This window comes from Lissotriton helveticus, chromosome 4_1 (assembly GCF_964261635.1).
Source record: "Lissotriton helveticus chromosome 4_1, aLisHel1.1, whole genome shotgun sequence".
Taxonomy (NCBI): domain Eukaryota; kingdom Metazoa; phylum Chordata; class Amphibia; order Caudata; family Salamandridae; genus Lissotriton; species Lissotriton helveticus.
In genome coordinates, this window is record NC_136063.1 from 363,089,000 (window position 1) to 363,105,661 (window position 16,662).

Here is a 16,662-nt window from a genome sequence, read left to right on the forward strand (position 1 = left end):
CAACCCAACATTTACTGCCATATAACGAGCTGGCGTACCCTCCGGCGGGGCTTCTTCCCCTTCATACGATCCTCGCCTCTCTTTCTTAAACAGCGCTTTCAACCATTTAAAACACTTCATAATTATGCGCACAAAATTCAGCCTCGCTACTCTGTTTACTTCCTGATGACAATCCACCAATCCTGTCGCGGCTTTGCTAGCTTGGCCTATCACAGCGCGGTCTTTCTCCTGTCAGCCAATCACTTCGCGACCCTGTATGACGTGTTCGCTAGCTGGCCTATCACAGCGCGGTCTTTCTCCTGTCAGCCAATCACTGCGCGACACCACCTGACGTCTCTTTTCTCCGCTTCGCAGCAGCACCCCTCCTTTCTCAACTCGTCTCCCGGTTATGCATGCGTCCCATTCATACACTGAAAAATGACTACTTCCGACCAAGCGGTCACTTCTCTCGACTGTACGTCCACAGTCTATCTGTAATTGTCAACCAACTGACGAGATGTCTATCGTCTCTCTGATAGGTTACTTACACACACAGTAACTTCCGACCAGCGTCCGTTACTCACGCACTCACTCTTACGTTCCCCCTATCTCGGTCTCTCGGGTGATCAATGGTACCTCATGACCCCCTTCACACTAGTTGACAATTACTCTGGGTGTCCGATACACCCGAACCACTTAAGCTCTCCTTGAACTTAAGATTTCCACCGGTTGCGCGCGCTCACAACCTGTTCCACAGTCACTCTACAGACATTCAACTCCGCCAGACATTGCAACATAGACACAATACAAAACACCGCAATCTAACACGCATAACCCTTTATACTCACTCTCGACCGATACTGCTGCTTTTTCTGTCTCACGTCATCCGGATCTTCATCTGCGGGCTGTTCCTCCGATCATCGATTTCTAGGGGCCTTGGGGTAAGCTAACCTGGCCTAGGTCACCGTCCTCAAGAAGGCAACCATCCTCTATAGCTACCAACTGAAAGGGCGAGATTTTGATCGATACCTTATATCTATTGATCCAAACCTCGATCTGGTCGACTGAACCTTTATTGCCTGTCTTGGAAGGAAACAGTACCTATCTGCAAATTAGTTCACCCAAGAAAGGACTCTACTCTCAAAGATCACGGACAACTTCTAGGTTTCAAAAGTTTATTGTAAAGATATAATGAGCTGCAAATACAAGCATCTCAGAATGAGATTCACGAGATACACAGGTCCAATTACATACATGTGCTCTCGAAAAGCCCTCAGACGAGCAACAGAAATCACTAACACAAGTTCTAAAAAATAGCAAAGCTATCAGCATAGACGCATATCTCTCCTTCATTTAGGTTGGAGGAAAACAAACACAGGTTAGGCGTCCCTACCCTGTTCTAGATGGTATCCCTACTTAACCAAATCCCAACCTAACAAAGGTGTCAGCAATGAATGACCCCCAAGGGAAGTCACCCACTCTAAGTCTCTTGGTGAAAACCTAAAGTTCTCCAGTCATGACCCCTCACTGCCTACCCATCCGCTCTCTAAAGGGTCCTCAGGTCTCTGCTCTAACTCCACCCAGGGGTGCTGTCCCTAATACAAAACAGTCAACAACATTTGAGACGCCCCTTGCGAAACGCCTCTCACGTGGTGCAACTTCAGGCTTTTTCCATGATGCTTTGTATTGGGCCTCAGACGTTAGAGTTGACCTTGCTTCTCAGTCTCTTCTCCGGCCCGCTGATACCCCTTAAACATTCCAGAACCCTCCTCCATGTCTGGGCCGTCTACTGAACAGACCTCTATTCATTCACTTATAATTGGATCCCCCCTTTCCTGTTGCAGACAGATATCTGCCGCCAAGAACCCAACTCTCATAGACTTCTAAAAAAAGGCTTGCAACATTTCTCAGCCCAGACATGTACGTGTAAATCAATGCTAAAACATTTCAGGCCTACAATATTTCACATTATGATTATAGCATTCAATTTCTTCATTTAATTAAAGCATGTTAAAACTCTTATTCTATTATTTAGAAAACATTACTCTAAATCATGGCCCATTAATGCAATGACCAAAAACGTTAAACAATCTGTGTCGTGAAAAGAAACACCTTCCCTTTTAGCTCCAGCTCTGGCCCTGAGGCCTACCACGTTCTGCGTTTTACCACAGACCATCTTATGTGTTAACAGCTACACGACATAGATTCAAAATAATCTCGTCTAATAAAATCATATAATGTCACACCTTTCTGTATTAATTCCACTTCTACTTAAATCTCTATATTAGATATACATTTAGAATATAATTTCAGATACTATTAGCACTCATGGCATTTCTCTTCATGAATTATGCTCTCTATAGGTAAGTGTGATGTACTCATATATTTATATCAGTTTGCGCTCTCTCAGTATTTTCAATGAACATGTAATTGTTTGAAAAGCACTTTTTGAAGCTGTGTAAGACAAAAATGTGTACTAGGTGCACAAAGCACTGCTCAAAAGCCGGTCTGGCGCCATTAAATATCAGCACACCGAGTACCAAGGTGCATAGTCTTGAATCCACCTTACGCTTCTCTAATACAGTACCAGGCACTCCCTGCCCCTGTATCTCACTCCTGCAGGTTCCTGCTTCTCCCTTGGTGAGGTTTTTTCGTCTTTTTCTCCTTACTCTCCCATTTGTGTGTTTTTTCTGTCTTGCTTTAGGGAAATATGTGATAAGGGAAAATAAACGCTGGCCCCCAAAAATTAGTACAGGTGGTCCCACCAGGAACCAGCAGTTCAAATTAAGCCATGATTTAATTATATGGATAATGTCCAATGAAGTGCTCTAACACCAAATATGGCGAGGAATGTGAACCGTCACCAACTGCAGGAACCAGTGCACTGTCAATTGTATGCTATGTTTCCACCACTGCAATAGCAACATGTATTATGTGATTTTTGTTGTTACTGTGAATCTCCTCACTCGTGACATTCACACTGTCACACATGCTGGTACAAAAGCTCAAAAAATGCTGCATTTTAAATCTTTTACTGCAAATGGAGATTGATATTTGTGTTTAACAGCTTCCTGGTAGTTTATATCATGCAATCATTCTAAATAGCCTGTCAGAGATCTGGGAGATCTCTTGGCTTGTAATCCATGTGGACATTACTATGCTTAGTTTGTGTCAGTGGTTGCAGGTGGTGAGCACCAGCATTTACAATGAGACAGGAACTAAGGGCCTCATTTATGGGGTTTTGGCATAGGGCAGCGCAGAAAGTCACTTTGTTGCCCTGCACTATGTCAAAGTGAAAGGGTAAAAAAGGCACTCTATTTATCCAGTACTGTGCATTCCTGCACCCCCCCCGCACCCCCCCCCCCCCAGCTCTGGTGCCAGTTTGGCAACCTCGCGTCAATGCAGGCATCCTTGCTGGCACCCAAGATTACTTTTGTGCCCCTGCACTTATTTTTTAAGTAATTAGGCACGTAGTCCATATATGTAAAAAACACATTCTACATAATAATTTCTAATGCACAATGTATTGAAAATTACCGGCAGATTTTATTTAGCGTGACAACTCCCTAAAAATTCAGAAGAGCTTTACAATTCAAGCCGCTACATGTTAGCATGCATGGTACTTACAGAGTGTCTGAGTTGGGTGCAAGCAGCTCACAAGGCATTCCTCCTGCATAGGTTCTGAAAATGGGGGTGAGATAGTAAAATAATATAACACGTTTATAATGCACAATGTCATAATCAGGAAGAACATTCTTTTTCAAACATAAATGAATACTGGAATTAGTTATATCCACCATGATTGCTTAGGATGGTTGTGATTGTGTTAGAAAGCAGTATAACGCAAAGCAGTGCAGCTGTGGGAACCATAGAAAAGTCACTCAGATTTGAGAATTTTTTTTAGACTGTGACAAATATAATTATTGACATACATGGGGAAATGATACAAGAATGCATGCATGTACAAAACATCTACAAGTATCCATACATGTTAATATATATATATTTAGTGATTTGAGGGACACATCAATATCGTTCATAGAAATTACCTCAAAATTCGAGCATTGACGCCATTCGAACTGACAGCGGTACTACTGCCGTAGACATCAGTAAAGATGTTTCCACTGATGGTGATCATTGAACCTGAACACATTAAATAAAGGTCACCATACAAGTAAACTTTTCATCATGAGAGATGTCCTAAACAAATATTTGACATGACGATTCACGAGTTCAATTTTAACATCAGTTTCAATAAACATGAGTAGATGCACAGTATACTATTGGTTAGGCTCAGATCGTCAGGAAAAAGCAAAGGACAGTAGCATGCAAAACATCTTTACTGCAGTTGGAGTATCATGGTGGAAGACTGTGATAATATACCGAGCAAAATAGCACCTAAACTGGATCACCCAGTATCTTGTCACAGCTTTTAAGCCAAATTCTCATTTCAAGGAACCAAATCTCCTTCTCCTATACTAAGAACTTGTCTGAATGTCAAGTCCTTGAGGAAAAAGATGAAAAAGCATCTCTTCCAATTCCAACTCATCAAATAAGGAGAAGAAATGCTCCTTTTATACATTTACTTTCAATGTTTGTTATATCCCACAATTGTTTTATTTGTTTATCTGGAATTCTCTATTGCTTCTTGTAGGAATGCACCCCTTTTGTATGGTCACCCCCACACTTGTTTCTCCACTGCTGGTAGTTTTGACTCTGAAAATGTACTGAAGCCTGGCAACTAGGCCCCAGTGCCAGTTATCACTACCTAAAGTATCGTATATGTGTATTGGTAACCCCAACTAGCAAAGAATTGAACCCCCTTACAAGTAAGTCCCTGGTAAGTGGTGCCAGTGGTACCCATGGCATGTGAGCTACAAGGGTCACCAGGGCCTGCAGCATTGATTATGCCAACCTGAGTGACCCAAGTAAAGAGATGAGAGCAGCTCTGCCATTGCAGACTGCAGGATCACAGCAACTGCTCCAACTCAACTTTGCCCTCCCCATGAGTAGCAAGGTCATTGCACTATTTTGTAGATATGTCAGTCACCCATAAGGTAGGCCTTCTGAGCCCAGGAGGCAGAGCACAATATATTAAAAGTATGGACATATAAGTGAAAATGTACATGTCCCTATAGTAGCCTCCTTCCATTAGGGGCTACTATAAGTGTTCAGGGGGCTATTGGAAAACATGGGCTAGAACCCGGGCACTCCCAGTTAGCTAGCTCTATTATGCTTCCATTGAAAGTGTCATCTTTGGTATCAAACAACTGTTCTCATCAAACCTGACCTTGTTCTAAAGTTAGATTGAATGTGACATGCATCCTGGAGGCTACCTTAGAGGTTGTCCAACTGATTGTCCCCGGCCTTTGCTGTGCACTGGCTGACAGCCTGCAGATGCTGCCACCAAGACAGCAATCTGACCCTCTGCTAGGAGGTGTAAACACTCCCAGGATTCAAACATAAAGGAATGGAGTCCTCGAGGGGGGAGGAGTAAGATGGCGGACCGAAGCCGCCGCGGAGTTGCAGCAGTATCCCTCTCTCCCACTTGATGCGGAGTACGGCGTACGGAGCATAAGCACCCCAGGAAAACTTAATCGAATGTGGACGTGGTGAATCGTTTGAGGCAGGAGGTGATCTGGGCTTAGCCGCCGCCTCCAACGGCGGTGTATGCAGGGAGCAAGGAGCTGGAACGAACCGCCGGGACAGGACTCTGGGATTAGCAAATCCACAGCCAGGTGACCGTGGCACGGCAGTGGAGAGCTGCGGCGGTCAAGCAGAGCTGAAGCGGAGTGTAGAGGATTGTAGTGTGTGCTCGTAGCTGGACACGGGAAAAGCTTTTGAGGCCGCAGGATCGAGACACCAGGCTAAGGCGGGGGGAACCGCTAAGAGCCGCGAGCCATAGCAAGCCGCGCTAGGAGTAAACGCCGGGAAAAGACAGCTGAAGCGGGTGAAACCGCCAAGAGCCGAGAGCCATAGCAAGCCATAGCAAGTGTCAAGATTTTGACCTAGCGGAGCCAAAATAGAAGCCAAAGCACGAAGAGCCTACATGAAAACGACTCATCTTTTCATTTTTTGATATATTGTTGATACTTTGTTGCACTACATGGGCCACATTGTATCGAGGAGGAACAGTGGCAAATGGCTGAAAAAACTCACGTGGGCACAGCTTTGAAATCTGCACTCTTGGGCAAATTCTGGCTTTCTATTGGATTTTGATATTTTGAGATTGTTCAGAGGTGGCATAGAGGATAAAAGACACAGGTGATAAAGATAAAAATTAGTTTTTCCCCCCTTTCTTTTTTTTTTTTTTTTTTTTCTTAGCCCCAGCATCTGGATATTTGGTTTACTTGCTGCCAAAAAAAATCTCCACACTGCTACTCTGTTATACTGCCACATTGCATGGTGCATGGTTTAATGTGGGGGAGCACACCGGACCTTGCCTGTTGTCGTTGGGGGAGTCCGGGAGGAGGATTGCCGACCTGCTTGTCCTGCTGGGGTTGCTGCATGCCTACCTCCTGCTGCCCCCTCCCGCTCCCACTTCCACCTGGGGAAGTGCTGGCCGCCGTGGAGTGCAGGACAGGGAACCACAACCGCCAGCAGCCCAGGGAACCACGTGACCCATTTGTAGCGCCAGGAGGCACATATAACTGTCGTCAGCCCTCACTCGCGGGACGCCGGGCAAAGCCCGGGCAAAGGGCGGGCCCTCTGTGGCCCTCAGAGGCACGAGGAGGACGGGACGGGCCCCACCACTTGGCTCACCTGGAGGAGGTAAAGCCACTAATTGACATATTGTACTGGTCAGTAGTATTTGCCCAATATTCTCTATTCACATCCAAGTCATATCATGACCCAGAAAGGAGTTGTTACAAAACTAGCGCTGCGGTCGGACACTTGTCTGAGGATGCAAGTTAAGCGCACAAATAACACACTGTTACCTGCATGTACAGTCGCTGATAAAAATAAATGCCAACAGCCCATAGTCAGTCCACCTTGTAATCATTCCCCTCCTCAAACAAACAATACAACGTGTAGACTCTCACTACTGGAGGAATTAAACAGTCTGTGCAAGACCAGCTATGCCCCTGCAGGATTATCATCCCACCAAATAATATCAATTCGTTAACTACAAATGAGAAAGTGCTGGAACCCTTTTCTATATTTACAAAAACAAACACACAATGTACAGTATCCGTCCGAGCCACACCTAACAAAAGGAAACATGACGGGGATAAATATGAGAGCCAATCTAAAGTCCAAAAAATACAAACTGAAGCCCCAATCCTGACTCCACCTCCTACCAATTTTCCCCTAACAGCAGAGGTGGCTGATAAACTAGACGATCTAGCTCCTTCTCCCCAGATGGCCCTATATCCAATGATCGAACAACTGATCAAATCAATTATACACCCCCTAATTGACAAAATTAACATCTTGGGGGATAGATTGACAGGGATCGAGGGAAAAATCAACTTTAATTTGTCAACCTCTACCCATGTTTCTATACCTACCCATCCCTTGTCAATTGCTACCTCAAATAAGTCTAAACCTACCACTCAAAATAAAGCTGTCCAAACTCGAGCACCAGTTCCCACCATTCTCCCCTCAAACTTTTCTAAAGCCTCTCCTAAACCCATAACACCGGAAAATTTTGTCCCCAGAGTAGAGCGCAACAGGGTTCCTAGAATACATCTACCTCCAGAGGCAGCCCCATTTGTATGCATCCTCTCATGAGTCCCGCAATTGAAAAAGGGAAAAACAGAGAGACAACATGACCTGTTAAATAAGGTCCAGTTTTGGCTGTCTAAAAATAGACCCCTGCCCAATGATCTTGACGGCGGGATTGTGAGCGTGAGGAGAGTGGGTTGGCTGGGCCCCCTTCCGAAAGACATTATTGGTGACTTGATACTAATAAGATTCAGGAGCAGAAACATTGTCCCATACCTCCGAACTTGGCAACCTAAAGAAGGCGATGGCCCCATATCCATCTGGGATTTACATGACTTCTATCCAAACACATCATATATCCCTGCCTCCGGCCCAATGACTCAGGATTGTACCAGGCTGGGTAGAGGAGTTTGCTTACCGCTTTATTGTAGTATTGAAATGAAATGAAATGAAAATAAATTTGTTAAGCGCGGTTGCTGCCCAGGGGCGTCCAAGCGCTAAGTGAGACAAGACGTGACGAGGCACAGGGGTTAGAGCTCGGAGGATTTAGCAAATAGCAGTGTCTTCAATTTTTTCCGGAATGAGAGCAGGTCTGGGTTGGAGCGAAGAAATTGGAATACCGTATACCATTTTTTAACTACTGCAAACCCCTTGCACATTCCCTTTTGATGTAATGGAAGAACTGTCATCATGATCCCGGTACAGTATGTTATTGTCAGGAAAGTTACACTCACAGGGTGAGCATATGTCTGATTTTTAACCTGTAGATAATCTGTGCTTCATATGTATGTACTTTTTTTTTAACCTTGATTGTATTTTGTAATTGTACGCTTTCATGATTTTATACAAAATCGAATAAAGCATATCGAATCTGAATCATAAAGGAATGCTGGGGCAGGAGGTGTCACCTCCCTCCCTGACAGGATAGCTAGTGAAGTGGAATATCAGAGCGGTTACTTTCAAAACTTTTGCCACCTCTAAAATGTAATTTGGCTACCCCCCCAGAGGAGGAAATGCCAGCCATCTACCCCCAGGCACATTTGCACCCGGGCAGGAGGGAAAGTTAGGTAGTCAAAAGACGTACACCTCCAGAAGGCTAGCCACACCCCTAGTGTGGGTTATCTGGTCTGTACAGCTATGGAAGGTTTCTGCCATTATTTAAAGAGGTAGAATAGATTTTCCTGGGTAGAAAAGGTAGCCCGGATTCCCAGATGTGGTCACCTCAGTACAGATTTGTTTTTGAGCCTAGTATCCCATTGGCTATATGTATCCACACCTCTAAATCTAGGATTTAAGGGGCTACCTTGGCACCAGAACCTCAGATCTGCTTGAGTTCCTACCAAGGACAAAGAAGAGGCCCCTGACTGTGACTTCCAGACTTGCACAAAGCAAAAGGTGCGATGATCTGCAACTGTGACAGCCACCCTGCTACACCATGACTGGTCCTGGACCTGAGATAACCTCCAAAGGAAAGAGTAACCTCTCTGCAAGTCAAAGGCAACTCCAGAACTCCCTTGGACTAGAGATATAAGTCCACTGCAGCCCGCAGGCACATCTCACTCCTGGGACCAAAGAAGTACTGGCCTTTGAGCCTGCCGATGGATCGCACAAAAATAAATGGTCCAGAGCATTGTGGGAAATGCAGTCCTGACCTCCAGCAAGTTTTAGGCAGCTACTGTGTTCTCCAGGACTCCAGGATGTCGAAGTAACCAAAAGTTATGTTTGCTACTGCGAAAGCTTGTTGGTGGCCAGTACGGCTACCACTACTTTTGTTCGACACTGTTTCATGGGAAACCCACACCATCTTTAACCCACCACTTCAGTGGCCCTATTGTCGAGGTTTTGCATCCCCTTCCTCCAAGCAGCAAAACCAGCACAAGCTGCTCCCGAGTTCAGCACCAGGGATAGCCAGGACAACTGTGCACCCGGGCCCTATGAGCAAGGTGAAATTCAACTGACTGTAGGAGCCTGGTTCTGGGACTCGCATCACCTTACCACCCCCAGTGGTTTATACTCCACTCAACCTGGAAGTGACCGAGTGATTTTTCACATTGACGGCAACGTTACTGTTTTGCAAGTTTAATGCACTGATTTATTTTTCCTTAACAAATCCACAACTCTGGTTATATTCATCTGATTGTCTTCATTTTGGTGTCTAAATATATATAAAAATCTGTATTATTTATATAATTGGTGTTGGGTTTCTTCCGAGTTGTGTCAATTACTTATTGTCCATGTTGGCACTCTGAACGAGTTGTGTCAATTACTTATTGTCTATGTTGGCACTCTGAAATGCTAAAACATGTTCCTCTAGAAAAGCTTGACTGTTCTGTGCCTCACTACCAGGACTGAGTTAGGGATTTATTGTCTGATTCAAAAGGACCGATTTGGGGTAATGTGACGGTATTGCATAATGAAGATTGATCAACTTCACAGCATAATACCACACTTTCCGACACTTCTCACATCTAATTCCACCTCATCTCACAGTTTCTTAACTTCTTTCCTGTAATTCCATATATTGATCAATTCAAAGAATGTTCCTTTAATCACAACTTTTCCCCATTAGTATTCCTCATGATGCATCAGTACTATAGAAAAACATTGCATGAATAAATTGATAAATAATCCAAACTGGCAGGGGGCACTCGGTATGAGAATCATTTTTGGTGCCCGACGCCCCATGAAGCCTCCTCGCATTCTCTCACTACCACCTGGAAAAAGTGTTTTTCACCTCTCCAATCAAAAGTTATTGTTAACAAGCATTGGCATAGCCAATAGGTCTCGCCTTTGGGACATTAGCCATGCAACAGTTAATGTTGCACCAAGGATATTATGCTGCATAATTAAAAACTTACAAGGTTCCAAAGGCGAGACCTATTGGCTACGCCAATGCTTGTTTTGCATTTGATACCTAATGGAAGGGTTTACCCCTTTATAGGCTTCGAGATTAGCATAATGGTAGATTTGCTTTCTACAGTCTCATGGTAGGAGACACAGAAAACAGACAAATAGTCCAAACCTTCGATGGGAGACTTCATCACACAGCAGCCAATTTATGCTGTATCAGTTTTGTTTTGGATTTCTTGTATCTGTAGTTATCCCCGACTGACCCTGATTCAACTCAAGAAACAGGCAGCAAGCTGGTCCTTTGCAAATAACTCTCCTTGTGCCTCCTTCGACATTTTTTAAGGCTGATAAATATAACAATTTTAGGTCAGCAAAGCTATTTGAGGCGGAAACAGATTTACTAAGGGAACAGTCTTACCCAAATGCGTTCCTGGGATGGTGGTACAGTTGTTAACGCACACAATTGTAATGTGCAAGCGCACTGTGTACAAGGGGGCGGGGCGCAGGTAACGGTGAAAGGAGACGACAGAGGCTGAACGCAGGGTGGAGCAAATGTATATGACAGCAGATTAGAAGAAGTGGGAGTGTAAAACACAAAGAGGGAAGTAGCGAAGAGTTGAAGTGGAAAGAAACAGTGGCCACACAGAGAAAGTAAGAGGCACTGACAGACTGAGGCAAAAACTGCTAGAAAGAGTAGGGAGGAGAGGGAATAGGCAAGACAGGTGAAGATCGGAGAACGAAACCCAGAAGCAAGCAGATACAGGATACCAGCTGCAGTCTGTGGAGGGCATGACAGCTCTGTTGAGATTAGGCGGGCGGTACAGGGAGGAGCAGCCTTCAGGGGAGATGGTGAGCGTGAGATTGGACATAGTAGCATTAGCCGGAAGAAGAGGGCGGAGTTCTATGCGAGCAATCCAGAGTGGCCGTACTTTGAGTGAGATTTGCTAGAAGGCTATGGCGGATCGGACAGCATCCGTCTGGGAGACAAAAGAAAGAACGGGCAGATAAGAGATAGGGACAGGTGAAAAATAGAGTAAGGAGAAGTAGGAGAAGAGAGCAACGGGGAGGCCAAAGAGGAAGAAAGGATGAGCAGAAAGAAGGGACGAGAGAAAACATGAGAGAGATATAGACAACAAGAGACGGCCTGGCGCCGTCAAAGTGAAAGTACGGCTGGCCGTCGGCAGTGAATAAATTAGGGAGGAGAAATGCCTGAGAGTGCGAAATGATCCCTTTGAAGTGAAGCTGCTGGCGGCAGATGGCTGTCTTTCCTGTGCACGCGCTATTCTATGGCAATGCGCTTGCGCATTGAGCTCCTTTTCACGGACACTGCATGGAATCGCCCAATCTCGGTAAGCTCTGTTTAAGCCCCTTTATCTCTCGCTCCGCTCAATGCGCATGCGCATTGAGACAGGTCGCTCGACCTAAAAACAGTACCCCCCCAAGGTCAGCGCCCCCTCCAGATGTCAGTTCCCAGTGCAGCCGCACCGGTCGCACTGCCCTAAAGCCGGCCCTGGGGTAATCTACCTTATTTGTAAATATGAAACCCCCCTATGGTCTCCCCTAGGTGCCCCAGGGGTGGGGTGCCATGTAACTATAAGCAGGGAAATTATAAAAGATGTATTACAAGCCCAGGTGAGGAAAAACTGCCTATTCCATGTTTCCCCACTGTAGATTATTAGCTCCATAGGCTAACGTTGGAACATTTTATTTCAATGTAACTATTGCTCAAAATGTCATTCAAAGACTTAAATGATTAGTAATGATAAATCCAACAACTTGCCACGGTTGAATTTATCATAGCTTGTACAGAAAATGTATAGAACTTTCTTTTCTATAAGCGAAAATCCTGCCTTCTAGTGGGCTGTCCTGACGGTCAGCCATAACAGGCTAATCATGCTGCTTTGAGAAGGTGATAGGCAGCCTCAGAGAGCTATATGATGGAGAGAGCTCTGTAGCTGCAGAGAATGGGCTGGGTAAATCAAGCTGGGCTTCAAAGAGAGAGTAGAACATAAAGGAATGCCAGACCCACCTACACCCACATCCTGTACCCCACAGCCAGATGGCAAGGCAAGGAAGGGAATTTGCAGAAGGGCAGGGGGAGTGCTAATGTTATGTTATGTTATGTTATGTTATGTTATATTAATTTATTGTGCGCACAGATACTCCAGCCAAGGAGCGTCCCGGCGCAGAGACAAGGTAGTACATAACACAACAAGAAAATAATACTACGGAAAAACAGCTTAAAACTGGAATGTTTTTATAGCCCTCCGAAAGGTCAAAAGGTCCTCCAGCAGGCGAATTTCCACAGGGAGGGAGTTCCAAGCTGCTGCAGCCTTAACACTAAAAGAGCGGCCGCCCATACGACTAAGTCTGAATCTGGGGACCACAGCAAGAGCCAGACCCTGGGAACGGAGGGTACGGGTGGGAACATAGAAGGAAAGACAGCTGGATAAAATTTCCGGGCCTATACCTCTCAAGATCTTGAAAGCAAGACACAGAACCTTAAAGAGGATACGCTTCCTTACAGGAAGCCAATGTAGGGAGCGCAGAACATTTGTCACCGAACAGAATCTGGGCAGGCCAACAATCGCCCTAGCCGCAGCATTCTGAACCCGCTGCAGGCGAGTTAACTCGGCCTGGTTAGCCCCGGCCAGAAGAGAGCTAGCATAATCCAGGCGAGAGATGATAGTTGCCTGGATCATCAGCTGCCTGGTCGGGGCATCGAAGAACTTGAGAACAGGTCTCAAGCCTCTTAACAGACCGAAGCAGCAGGCAGCAGTTTTTTTGGTGTGCCCTACAAAGGTGAGGCCCGCATCCAGCCAGACCCCCAGATTTTTCACCTCCAACACCGGAGTTGGAGTGGGTCCCAGCTCTGAAGGCCACCATTGGTCGCCCCACAGCTCCACTCCCTTACCGACAACCATCACCTCTGTTTTAGTGGCATTTAGCTGGAGACAGTTACCTGTCAACCAGCTGGCCACCGCCTTCAGTCCAGACTGAAACCTAGGGGCCTCAGTCTCCGCGTCCCCGCTGAGAGTAACCGCCAGCTGTGTGTCGTCGGCATATGAGACCAAAGTTAGGCCCCACTGCCTAGCGACATCAGCCAGCGGTCTCACGTAAAGGTTGAACAACGTGGGACTCAGCGAGGACCCCTGCGGAACCCCCATGGCCAGTGGTTGGATTTTGGATTTGAAGGGAGGAATGGCAACACAAAAGGAGCGGTCGTCAAGGAAGGAGCGGAACCATCGCAACGCCTGGCCGCCAATGCCATACTCCTCGAGCCGATGCAGGAGGATGCTGTGAGATACCGTGTCAAAGGCGGCGCTAAGGTCTAACAATATAAGCGCCGCCGTTTGACCAGCATCCAGCCTTGCACGGAGATGTTCCACCATCACAAGTAACGCGGTCTCCGTGCTGTGACCAGCACGGAAGCCGTTTTGTGTGGGGTCGAGGGCATTGGTCCGGGCAAGATGTTCAGACAGGGCCAAGTTGACATGGGCCTCTGTGATCTTTGCCGGCCAGGGTAGCAACGAGATGGGACGGTAACTTTCAGGCTTAGACGGGTCCAGTGAGGGCTTTTTAATAATTGGGGACACCACAGCTTGCTTCCACCTAGCTGGAACTACGCCCGATTCCAAGGAAAGGTTGACAAGGGACTGCACAGCCGAGCGTCCTATAAAAGCCTGATCTCGAAAGAGAGCAGGCCTTACTGGATCAGAGGGAGATCCAGATTTGATCTGCAACGCACGTTTGTCAAACCCATCCATGGTAAGAGGGGGGAAAGCAAGCAGAGTAGACTGATGAGGTGGCCCACTGGTACTTTCCCAACCGGACCCTATGCTAGAGAATGTCCGATATATAGCTTGGACTTTGAAAATGAAATGAGCCACACCAGTGGGTTGGTTTAGCCAGGTCTTACACTCTTGGAGATCATTCATCCATCTTGAATTTTAAAAGTGCAGTACTTTGTGGGACAAGAAGATGCCACACTTGGGTGGAACCTTGCCCCCCATTGGAAAGGGGTGCCCCCTGCTTGTCACCACAGATCATTGAACACATGTGTGAGAGTTACAGAGCAATTCTGAATTTAAATTTGCTACCTAAAACTACAAGAAGAAGAAGAATTGAAGAATTGCCCTACTGGTACCTTGGTCTACACCACACAGGACTGCTCTCTGAAAAACTGCTCCTGTTGCACACTTAGAACTACAGCACTGAGAACTTTGTATTGCTTCAAAAAGGATTAAGGAGTGGACTCCCTGAAAACAACAGGTTAAAAGAACTTGTGTGCACCATTTCCTCCAAGAAGTCCTCAACCTTGAGTGCGTCCAGTGAACTTTCAAGGATTTGGCAGTAGCATTGTGGGAACTATAGTTCAAACTTCCAAGGAGCAACTCAGAACTTCTAGACCCTTGGATTTGTGTTTTATACACTTTGAGCCCTCAAGAAGAACTTCAGGAAGAAGTTCTAGAAGTTTGGGAGAAACATTTGGAAAAAGCGGACCTGCACAACATCGAAAGTCAAGTCGACTACCTTCAACTGCGACGCGGCCTGGACTTCAGGTTCGTCCCGCTAAAAGCTCCGGAGCACCAGACTTCCAGGATTTGACCGAGGCCTCTCTGAAAAGTGATCTGATGATGTTACATCGAAATCGGCCTGCTGGAGAGGAATGTACTACGTTGAGAGAAAATACTCCAGAAATGTTTCTAGGTGTGAAGGTAACATTTTGGCCGGGCCTCCTGCTTAGCGTGTCTGACCAGGGCTTGATCGCGGTCGGCCTCAAACTTCTACTATGCCCCGATCAAGCACAACCAGATGTCCCAATTTGGAGCTGTATGTTTTTAAGCACTATTGTTGCAAAGTCATCCTGTGTGCCCTGTGCACCCCCCATTCTTTGCTGACTGGTACTGGTGATAACTGACTCTGACTGTATCCTGGTATCTGCTAGGCACACCCAGGAATAGTGCCATGGTAAAAACACTGTGAGATTACAGTGAATACACCTACATACATGAGGGTACACTATAATTGGCATGACCTACACTATAAGTCCCTAGTACATAATAGGGCGGAGGAAGTGAAACTACCTTTAAGTCTCTAGTATGTAATAGGGCATGAACGTTTAGAGGCCAGCAGCCCTTTCTGCACTGCTGAGACCCTGAGGTCTTTTTGAAAGTAGCCTTGTGTTGCAGCACTGCGTCTAAATGTAAATTGTGATCAAACTTAACTTTGGTGTTAGGGGCATTTCAAATTGATATTCTACAATATTGTGGCATATTAGGTACCCCCAGGGTCTACCCTAGGTGTCCTAGATGTGGGAGGTTATGTTACTATAAGGATGGTCCTTAAAAATGATGTTGTATATGCCCTGGGGATATGGAAATTGTACATTTCACTTCCCACATTGTAGAAAAGTGCTTCCCAAAATCCAAAATCGACTTTGGTGCTACGAGAACTGTGGGGTGAGGATCTACACCATTTATACATAATCAGGACTCATATTGTCTCCCCAAGGTGTTCCAGAGGTAGGGGGTCATGTAGCTATAAGCAGGGTCCTTATAAAAGATTTTTTATATGCCCTGGTGTTGGAGAAATTGCACATTTCATTTCCCCCTTGAAAATAGGAGAAGAAGTAGGGTCCATGCTGGAAGTTTGAGTTGCACCAACCAAGCCCTACACTCTGACTGACTATGCCTGCTACGCAATCTGGAACTACTGTCCTGGGGACTTAACTTGCTTCAAGAGGAATAACGTGTTGACTCCCTGCAAGTTACAAGTTAACAGAGCTCTCCTAGATAATCACCACCAAGAAACTGGAGTGCGTCCAGTGGATTTGTAAGGGGTTTGTACAAGTGGATTCTGGTAACTGATGTCCCACAATTTGAAGGAGCATGTTGGAGCTTCCATATCCATGGATTGTGTGTTGGACACTTTGGACCCTCGAGAGGAACTTCAGGAAGAAGTTCCAGAAGTTTGGAGCAACTTTAGGAAAAAGCTCCATAAGGGGACGACTCATCCGCAAGAGCCAAGCCGGCCACCGTCAGCCTCAAGCTGTCCTGGCCTGCTGGTTTATCCTGCTGAAAAGCTCTGGAGGTCTGATTTCCAGAGTTTAACCAGGAGCTCCATGGAAAGCGAGCCGGTGAACCCTCACCAAACCCAGACCGG

At 46.0% G+C, this 16,662-nt stretch overlaps 1 protein-coding gene across 1 annotated transcript in view; it reads right to left on the minus strand.

Annotated features, from left to right (window-relative positions):
- The window catches only part of LOC144827999 (fibrocystin-L-like), a 1,093,512-nt gene that overhangs the window by 1,001,305 nt on the left and 75,545 nt on the right, over positions 1 to 16,662 (minus strand). The window contains exons 6-7 of the mRNA XM_078686146.1: positions 4,029 to 4,122; positions 3,607 to 3,660 (exon numbers count right to left, since the gene is read on the minus strand). Of these exons, the coding sequence (XP_078542272.1) occupies positions 3,607 to 3,660; positions 4,029 to 4,122 (148 nt within the window). The remainder of the gene's footprint in view (positions 1 to 3,606; positions 3,661 to 4,028; positions 4,123 to 16,662) is intronic.